The sequence below is a fragment of the Rhinolophus hipposideros genome, assembly GCF_964194185.1.
Source record: "Rhinolophus hipposideros genome assembly, chromosome: 10".
NCBI classification, from domain to species: domain Eukaryota; kingdom Metazoa; phylum Chordata; class Mammalia; order Chiroptera; family Rhinolophidae; genus Rhinolophus; species Rhinolophus hipposideros.
In genome coordinates, this window is record NC_138056.1 from 47,717,191 (window position 1) to 47,727,189 (window position 9,999).

Genomic DNA, 9,999 nt, shown 5'->3' on the forward strand with positions numbered 1-9,999 from the left:
GCTGACAGCGCTGTGCAGCCTGAGCCTTGGCTGGTTACCGCCGTCCGGGGGTCTCTAGCCCTGAGAGAGGGTGCGACTCCAAGTGGAAAGTACCCTTGGGCCAAGGCCGGATGTCTGCCCGGCAGCCTGCCCTCCCAGGCGGCAACACTACCTCCTAAGGGTGGGAGGCAGGCAGACTTGCCCTCACCAGGTCTGGGGCTTTGGGGAGGTAGGTTTCCCATTTGCAAAATGGAATAAAATAAGCCCATAGCACCTAAGATTCCCAAGTTCTTCTAAATCTTCCAAGCTCAGGAGATGCAGGGCAGACAGGAACTCATCCTGCAGATAAACAGGCCTGGGGGCGGCTGGGGGGTTGGAAAGGCAGGTATTGGAGTACCAGGCCCTGGGCAAGTGAAAGCTCAAGTGGCTCAGCGAGAACAAAGCCATCACTGTGACTCTGGGCTTCTCCTTCACTTGCCACCTCAGCCCTGGGCCTGGTTTGGAAACAGAAATGGACTAGATGATCTCCAGGGGCCCAAATTGGACACTGAAGATGGAAGGTGGGTCACATCCCATTTTCCAAGTCAGGTGGCTCCTCCTCTGCCCACTAGGGCCCATCAGACTAAGTAAGACCTCTGGTAACAGCTACAAGAGAGGGAGGAGACACCAAGGTTGAGCTTGTTTTATGGGTGCTGTGCCGGGTGGGCTGGGCTTGGGGACAGGATGAAGAGGTGGGCTGAACTTTTCATGGGATCCTGGCTGGTGACAGGCCTCCTACAGTGTCAACTGGGGTCAGCTTCAGCAGGACTGAGAGGCACTGGGGAGATGAAGTAGGGAGGAGGGGCGAGAATGTGGGCAGAGGGAAGGGAGGTGGTGGGGATGGGAGGAGAAGGGGCAGGGAAAGAGGGAAGGGAAGGAAGAGAGGAGAAAAAGGGAAGCAGGGCCTGGCTGGAGCCGAAGTCAAGCCAGAGGTGGTCAGGTGGGCAGCAGGAGAGGCTCAAAAAGGCGCCTCCCGGGAAGTGCAGGCAGCCATGAGGGCCCGTTTCAGCTGCTCATAGGTGACGAACATCACCACGTTCCAGGAACCCAAACGGAGAAAGGAGGGCATGAACCTAGACGGGAGGAAACACAGGTCACAGGGGGCACCTCACCTCCCGCTCACCGCGCTCGGCCCTGGCATCCAATCCAACCCCGCTGCTCTGTCCCAAAGGGCAGAAAGGCCCAGGGACTGGAGCCTCATAGCCGTGTGGCTCTGAGCAAGAATCCCGTGAGTCTCCATTTTAACACCCATAAAGTAGGTAGCAACTCTGCGAGGAAGGAGTTAAGAGCATGAGAGAACATCAGTGAAATCTCAGGACCAGGATCAGAAATCGTTTGACACCTGGTTGCTCCTCAGTTCCAGGCGTTCTTTCCCACCTGTGTGATAAGCCTGGAATTGGGGGGGTAGATCAGAGGCTCACCCTTTGTAGAAGGCTCGGGGACCCTCCTTTTGGAGCATGGTGAGGGCGCAGTGGCCAGCGCTGCTGTACTGGCCCAGGGCAGAGTTCATGTATCTCGTCTTGACGACATCGACAGGGGAGGCAATGATGGTGGTGCAGAAGCCTGCCCCGAAGGCGGAAGTGAAGTGGCAAGGAAGGTCATCTGCCGAGGAGGAACAGGTGAGAGTCAGGACTCCCTACCCCGTCATTCCAGAAGAGATTATTTAAGTTACTGGACAGACTCCGGCTGGGACCTCTCCTGAGGACCTAAGAATCATTTTGCCTGGCTCGCCTTAGAGCCTCTATGTGCAAAGCGAGAGCTTCATCCCAATTGGCTTCAATATGGTGAGAGAAAGTCGCTCCGTAAGCAAAGAGGAAACAGAATGAAAAGGTGTGGTCTTCAGGCAACCAGATACCCACACCTGATCCTAGGCTGGGGGAAGGGCGAGACCCAGCACCCTTTGCCCTAACTCACCTGTCATGAGGTTGGCTTTCAGGAGGGCATCCTTGATGAGGTCGTAGGTCACCAGCTCAGCACAGTTGACAATAGCATTACGAGCAATATTGGGAGAGGTCCCTACATAAGAAAGGGGTGCTTATGTGAGAGAAGGGACTAAAAGAAGGGGAAGAAGGGGAAGAAGAAACACAGGTACACACCTTTCCAGAGACCCCGGAACCCTTCCTCTCGGGCGATGGTCTTATAGGCATCAACAGTGCTTTGGTATCTCTGGCCACCTACAGCCCGGGCCTGGGCCTGGAACCGGACCTTTACCACATCTGTGGGTTGGGCCACAGCCACAGCCAAGGCACCTGTGGTGCTGCCTGCCAGAAGGCGGCTTCCGATGCCAGCATCTGTGGGAGAACCCCGGGGATCAGTGGCCAGTGGGCTTGCAATCACTTTCCACCTGTCCTTAGAAAATACACCAGGTGACTACTCTCTTGCCTTTTGGGAATAGGATCCAGACCAGATCTTGCTTTAAGACTAAGAACTCCTTACATCAAACAAAATATTACTGTGTCTATTCCTTGCTAGACACTGGGACACAGGAAGGAGTAGGACAAAATGAGACTTAGTGCTTTCTTTTATAAGATATTTTCATTCACTTCAGTTAACCTGTTCAACAGCTGCTATGAGACACGAGAATCATTTCCATTTGACAAACATGAAAAACAAGGCTCAGAGCAAAGTGGCTTTCCTAAGGACTGGGACACATAAGACTTGGGTTCTCATCCCAGACCTACTTCTCCCTGCCACGTGATTTAGGGAAGTCAACCTTTTGATCTGGGTTCTCAGTTTCCACATGTATAAAATAGAGGGTAGGCATGGCATGCTAAGGAGATGGAATGGAAACTGAAGTCCTGGGTGTTTCCTGGTTTCCCACTGCGTGCCCTTAGCCAAGTCCTTTCCCTCTGGCAAACCTTAGTCTCTTCATCTCTAACCGGTGGACCATACCACCTACTGTCAAGGTGGCTGTGAGGCTTGTCACAGGAGAATGCCCTGCTTGGAGCCGGGCACAGCCCAAGAGCTCAGGAATCATTAGGAAAATCAGGACCCTTCCGTTTCTCTGTTCCTCTGATACTCCTAGGGACCTTAGGGTCGAAAGGAGCTATGCAGTGAAATGAACTAGAATCAATTGCCAGCGAGAAGAAAAGGCCACGGAGCCAATGGCCCAGCTCGACACTCACGCTCAGAGCCCTTGGTGTAGAACTGCTTGACGGAGTCGTAGAGGCCGATGCGGACCGAGGCGAAGCTCATCTGACGCTGCAGGCCGGCGACCAGCCCGTTGTAGAGGCTGCGCGGCCCCTCGGTGCGCACCATCGTCAGGATGGTGCCCAGCACGCCGCGGTACTGCATGTTGGCGGCAGCCCGCACTGGCCCCTGCCTTTCTCCTTGGATCTGCAAGGCCAACACAGGTGTAGGGATAGGCAGGCTGCCCTCCTTATCTCCTGCCATCCCTATGCTCCAGAGTTTACAGTCCCAAACACCCCACTGGCCTTTGGAGAGTCTGCATCTTGGGGAGGGAGCAGACGAGACACCACCAGGCTTCGTCCCCTCACCTGCAGGCGGACTTTAGCGGTATCCAGGGGAAAAGTGATGAGGTCTGCAATGCAGGCAGCTGTGCCTGCCCCCAGGAACTTCACCGTGGCAGTCGGGGGCACATCTGTGGCCTTGAACCCAACCATGATGCTGATTTCCTGCTACCTCTCAGGAGGTGGAGAAAAACTGGAGAAGGGGGCGCCTTCAGTCAGCAACAAGACGAAATAGAGGAACTCTGCCGGAATCTAAGCCAAGGAGAGAGGAGCCCCATCATCAGCAGTATCCCCAGGCCCTCCCTGCTCACCACCCACACCCCTACCTTCCCTGACAGCACGACCTCCCTGAGCGAGGACCAGAGCAGCCCCATGAGGGACAGTAGGAGTGAGCTCTGGAGGTACTCAAATAGGGGCCGGAGAAGCAATTCCTGCCCAAGGAGTCCATGTTTTGCGCAGAGCTCTCTCCCTTTCACAGCAAGGACAGTGTGGATGCCAGCGGTCCTAACGCTGGCCCAGCCCTGGGTCTACTGGGTACAGAGATTTCACTGATGATGCCCACATTCCTGCTTCTGGAGGGCAGACAGAAGCAGGGAAAAGGTTCCAGCCAGACCAACACCTGATGGGCACAAACCTACAAGTTTCAGCTCTGGATTTCTTAGGCAGCAGAGGTTGCCATGGGTCCGGAATTGTCTAAGTCTGGAAGAAGTGTCATGGACAAGTCCATTCAGAGCTGTCACAACCCACCCGTCTCATTCCCCAGCCCCACACAGCTTGGGCTCTCTAGAATCATTCTTTCAACAAGTCTGCTGTGCTGGGCCTGCTACACTGAGATGCAAAAAATAATATCTCTGCTGTGCTGGGCCTGCTACACTGAGATGCAAAAAATAATATCTACCCTAGCCGGGGCTTATTGTCTGGCGCAGGGAGTAGGCAGGTGTTTCAAGATGCATTGGGGCTTGCAGGACATATTCTCAAAATGGAGATGGACCAACTAACTCCCTCTGGAGAGAGGTGAGGAAAAGTGGGTAATCGGAAAAAACTTAGAAAATATAACATTCAGCTGGGTCTTCAAGGATACTGGGCAACTTCCAGGCTGAGTAGTGCCCAGGTGCTCGGCTTTCTTCCCCTGGCTTACTGCGTGCCTCAGGGAAAACTGTCTCCCTTTCTGGCCCGTTTCCTCTCCTTCAACATAGGGGGACCCACATCTTTACCACAGAAGGTCGGGGTGGGGAGATGCAGGTCAGAGATATAGAGTGACACAGGAAACCAGAAGCTCCATTTTGTTCTCTGAGTTGGAACGCCCTGCCCTGCCCTGCCCTCCCCCATGCCTCAAGAGGAAGTGAGCCCAGCACCCCAGTGGGGGAGGGTGATCCGCTTCTCTCTCCCGAGCTCACTTCTCTGATTTTATAGGAGCAGCTGCTCTGAGTCCAGCCTGATTGGCTGCCCTTGTCACTGAGGTCAGGAGGAAAGAGCTGGCAGGCAGGGGAAGGATGTCCTGGGAACCAACTGTGAATACAGAGACCCATGGAAACAAACAGCTCACTCAGCTTCTTACCCCAGGTGACTGTGGCAAACAAGGAAACCCAGAGCCTACTTTACCACTCAAACGCATCAGCAGCTGCTATAGGGTGGAACCTGGCCTTATTTATATTTTCTTAAGGGAGATTGGTGCTCAAATGGCAAAATGGGTTAATGAAGGTGCTCCAGACTTCCCAGCTTCCCTGCTCTGACATCCCCTTTCCCCAGGAGGTGCTACACACCTGTCCTCAACCCACTGCCTGGGGCACTCTACTGGCTCACTTACCCCTCAGAACAGCCTGTGAAGTGGCTACCCTTACTTCCATGTTACAGATGAGGGAACTTAGTAAGAGCCAAGTCTACAGGCTTCAAAGCTTATGCTATTTGCTTTGCATTGGTACCCATCTCATTCCTTTTCCGCTGTATTGTCAGCCCCATTCACAGGCAGGGCCTTTCATGAGATCAGGAACACCCACAGCCAAGTTCTCCCAGGCCAATATGACAGTTCTGAGAAGGTTCAAGCAAATGGCGTCCTTCTCTGGGCATCAGAGACATGATGACATGCGTCTATCATGTCCTGACCTTGAGCTGGGTTGCAGGGTGTTGTGAGCACCAGAGAAGAATAAGCCCCAGCTCCTGCCCACTTCAAAAACAAGTGCCCAGAGGCTCAGTTGCCTTTTTAAATGTTGCCTTGGGTTTGCCATAAGTCAGGTCCTTCAGAGGCATGGGTATGGGGTCAGAGGTCACCTGTGTTAAAGACCCTACTGAAAGTAAGTAACACTCAGGCCTAGAAAGAGTTAATCATATTTTACAGTCCCAGGCAAATAACCCATTTCAGTGTCCAAAAAGTACACGTGATTACTAATCTCAGTTTCAGGGACAGTCAGAGATGGAGTCAACAATATGTAGCTAGAACAATAAGTTCCTGTTCTAGCTCTGCTGCTGACAGCCAGGGTGACCCACGGCCAATCACTACCCCACCTTGGCCTCCATTTCCTCCTTTGCAAAATGGAGACCGCCATCCTTGGCTTGTCAGGGTCAGCTTAAGGGCCAGACAGACCAGGGATATGACAGTCCTTTGTGAAGAGTGACCTCACTGTGGTGGTGGTAGCTTTTTTTGCTAATGTTCTGCTGATCCCCCCCACCCCAGACCATAGGGCTAGAAGGCAGCAGAAGACCCCTCCTTTAGACTCGATTCTTACCCAGCTTTTTAAGGTCTCACACTGAAGCCTCCAAGATCAAGCTTCTCTAAAGGCATCCCATTCTTCAAAGCTGCCAGTGGCTGTCATGGCCCGATCTTGTTGGTTTTCCATAGAAAATGGCTCGGAGACGAAACACCTAAAGGTCATACTATGTGTCCTGTGGATAATGGCAAAGGAGAGTTCAGAAAGGGAAATTCACCTTAAAGGATCACACCCCAGTGTGGAAACAGCCACCTCTCCAAGGCACACAGCCCACTCAGTCCATGCTTGGGGAAAGGAACAGGGGAAGGCACGCAGGAGAGCTGGGGACTAATTAAGTGCACACACAGAAGGGGGAAAGTGAACCTAGGAATTCTCCATTCCTCGTCTGCTCTCTTGGTATCACCCCCTGGCTCTCTTCCAGACTTCTGCTTTGGTGCCATGCAGTACTCTGGGAAGCATCCCCCAACCCAGTCAGCAAGACTAGTGAGTGGGAGTGTCGTGAGGGGGTCATGATGGGCCAGAGACTCGCTCAGAGTCCCTGAGGGCTCAGCGCAGGGCAGCGAGGTTAGAGGAACAGGGATCGCGCCCCGCAGAGGCCTAATCAAGTAGCTCAAAGATTCCTCCTAGCAGAAACAGCCCCTGCAAGGGCTTGGAGCCCCCGGGGGAGAGGTCATTCTGGTTATCGCTGATGCGCCAGAAGGCCCCCACCCAAGGCAGGGCTGGCGGGGTGGGCATTCTGGACGAGGGAAGGGAGTGGAAGAGTGAAGGTTTTAAATTACAGCTAACTAAACCCAAGAGGTAAAGAACAAAAACGAGGTAGGAAAAGAGTACAAGGACAGAGGAAAAATACAAAACAGAATGGGAGGAGAGGAGGGAAATTAAAGAGGGAAGCGCGCGGGTCCGCGTGGCGGGTGTAGCGGACGTGGAGCAGGTGTAGCGCGCGCGGGGCTGTGCGGACCGCGGCCGGACTCACCACGCCGCAGGGAGAACACGAGGGTGCCGGGGGCTCTGTCTGTCCGCGCTCAGATGGCGTGCGGAGGTTGCGGACTACACTACACCTACAGGCGCTGCCGACCGGGGCTTGCAGTGGGGTCCGCAAAGGCTGCAGCGCGTTTTAAGCCTTGGGGGCGGGGCCTGCGGGGAGGGGAGGAGCCTGCGAAGGCCTCTTGCTCCGAGAGGGCTAGGCGACCCTTCAGCCACCGCCTTTCCGCCCAGACCGTTGCGCCTGGGGTTCTCCGCGCGCCTTTTTCCACTCCCATTTCCGTGCAGGCGGATCCCCACGTCTACCCCTTAAGTCTCCTCCCACCCCTTACCCGGGGTCACTTCCTCGCTCCGCCTCACACACTCCCTCCCGCCCCGAGTCCGCCAACCTCTTTGTGTAAATGGCAAGACTGACTCCCGGAACGCAGAGGCTGCCCAGGGTTACACACGCCTCTGTCCCGACACCCCCTTCCCACCACCACCCCCCGGCCGCCAGGACTCTTTCTAACAGCGGCGCAGAGGCTCGGGTGTAAGAGCACCCCGTCTTCCCACTGGCCCAGGCCGCGACCCCCGACTCTGCAAACCACCGCGTGCCTCGGACCCGAGCACAGGTTCCCGCAGGGCGGGGCCTCCCCACCGGCCTCGCTGGCGATTGGTTAAATCTGCCGCGTTGTCAGGAAGGAGCCAATCTGGGCTGCAGCCGCAGGTGGCCCGCGACCGCCAACGGCGGTTGAGAACAGCTGGGCTTCCCGCATTTTCCTGCTGCCCCAGGCCTTAGCCTGGGGATCCGGGGGACTTCCGGCCCCAGTAGGGCGGGGACACCTAGCGTGAGGCGAGCTGGTTCGCGGCCCGCGAGTGAGAAGACTGAACAGGGCCCTGGCCTGCTGCGTCCCCAGCCCTGGGATGAGAAAGGGACTTAGATGAGCCAGACCTGGGGCTCCCTTAGGTGGCTGGCGGTCCTGTGGGGGTGACAGTAACGTAAACAACCAGTGGTTGGGTTCTGTGGCCCAGATGAGCACGTTCCTTTGGAGATTTTAAGATCTCTGTTTGCCCTTGGACTCTTTCTGTCACTTTCTTCCTGTGTTTTCATCCTTGTTGGCCTCCCGGGACTATTGTATGGAGAAGCTGTCTTCAGACTACACTGTAAGCAACTGCAGAGCAGGAAGCTATTTCCTGTATTTTTAGTATCACAAACATTCCAAAGGCCGATCTATTGTAGAGGCTCAATACTTGACTGTTTGGGTCGCTGTTGAAAAGTGTCTTGAAAAGTGTAATGGGAGGATGGAGGGAGTGCAGTCACTCCTTTCAGGTTCAGTGTGAATACCTCACATAACCCTGTAAGGCTGGTATTAACCACCCACCATTTTACAGGTGGGGAAAAATAGTCCCAAGGAGGTTAAATCATCTGCCTAATATCACACAGCTAGGAAGTAGTGAGCTGTCACTTAAACCCTGGTCAATCAGATTCCTTGTGTGTGTGTGTGTGTGTGTGTGTGTGTGTGTTCTGTATTGTCCACAAGGAGAAGGAATTGTCAACTGAGGAGACAGACTATAGCTAGAATGGGAATGGATAATTATAACAGATGTCCACGAAAGAATGTCCAAACCTATAGAAAACTTTTATAAGACTTTATTTGAGCTAAGTTTTTAAGGATATGTCTAAAAGCAAGACCTCAACAGATCGAGAAAATGCTCCAGAGAATGGCAGTTTTGCTGTTCCTTTTATGCATTTAGAATCAGGAGAAAATATAAGAAAGGTACATGAAATCCATTGGTGGTAGATTAAGGAGGCAGAAGAAAGCAAAGTGGGGAAATCTCTAGGATTGGATAAAAAGCAAAATGGTGAAACACATACTTCTTTTACATTGGTGCATACAGGATAGTTAATAACATTTGCAGCACATAGAGATGATACGCAGGGAACACGATCAAAATGAGGGGTTCTGTAGTCTCCTCCTGAGGTGGTCTTGTACTCTGGTGCCTGTGCCTGTGCCTTCACAGTGTCTAGAAAAGAAAATTACTCTGACATTACTCTGGTATGTTACCCTACATACATAGGAAAAATGGCCAGGGCTCACTTAAGGTAAATATTGACCTTGGCTAGAGGCCTGGGATGTGATTACCTGCTATGACCTGCCCAGGTAGGAATTTGTGATCAGACCATCTGTGTGGTTACTTTTGCTCACTGAGCTTGTCAGACCTGCCATGTGGCTGCCTTGAACTTGTAAGGTTTATTACATAGCCCCATTTTCATTCACACAGGTAAGAAAAACACCCTGAGCACATGGCCCTGGTAGAAGCCAAAGCAAACTGGAAGCTGAGAAGTCAAGTCTCAAAAAATTTCTTCTGGGGCCAGCCCGGTGGCTCAGGTGGTTGGAGCTCCGTGCTCCTAACTCTGAAGGCTGCCGGTTCAATTTCCCTCGTGGGCCAGTGGGCTCTCAACCACAAGGTTGCCAGTTCAATTCCTCGAGTCCTGCAAGGGATGGTGGGCAGCGCCCCCTGCAACTAAGATTGAACACGGCACCTTGAGCTGAGCTCCTGGATGGCTCAGTTGGTTGGAGCATGTCCTCTCAACCACAAGGTTGCTGGTTCGACTCCCGCAAAGTATGGTGGGCTGCGCCCCCTGCAACTAAAAAATGGCAACTGGACCTGGAGCTGAGCTGCGCCCTTCACAACTAAGACTGAAAGGACAACTTGAAGCTGAACGGCATCCTCCACAATTAAGATTGAAAGGACAACAACTTGACTTGGAAAAAAGTCCTGGAAGTACACACTGTTCCCCAATAAAGTCCTGTTCCCCTTCCCCAATAAAAAAAAATCTTTTA

The 9,999-nt window shown here is 53.4% G+C and overlaps 1 protein-coding gene across 2 annotated transcripts; it reads right to left on the reverse strand.

Moving 5' to 3' along the window:
* Positions 1 to 646: 646 nt before the first annotated feature.
* Positions 647 to 7,965, reverse strand: UCP2 (uncoupling protein 2). Of its 2 annotated transcripts, XM_081064995.1 has the most exons (8): positions 7,167 to 7,965; positions 6,212 to 6,368; positions 3,516 to 3,740; positions 3,144 to 3,354; positions 2,115 to 2,309; positions 1,933 to 2,034; positions 1,440 to 1,620; positions 647 to 1,091 (listed from the first exon to the last, which is right to left on the reverse strand). In XM_081064995.1, exons 3-8 carry the CDS (start codon positions 3,639 to 3,641, stop codon positions 977 to 979), a joined length of 930 nt encoding a protein of 309 aa, XP_080921121.1. In that variant the 5' UTR covers positions 3,642 to 3,740; positions 6,212 to 6,368; positions 7,167 to 7,965; the 3' UTR covers positions 647 to 976. The 2 variants fall into 2 exon arrangements, with proteins under 2 accessions (XP_080921121.1, XP_080921122.1); XM_081064996.1 differs by lacking the exons at positions 6,212 to 6,368; positions 7,167 to 7,965 and adding an exon at positions 4,361 to 5,982 and having other exon boundaries at positions 3,516 to 4,316.
* Positions 7,966 to 9,999: the final 2,034 nt, after the last annotated feature.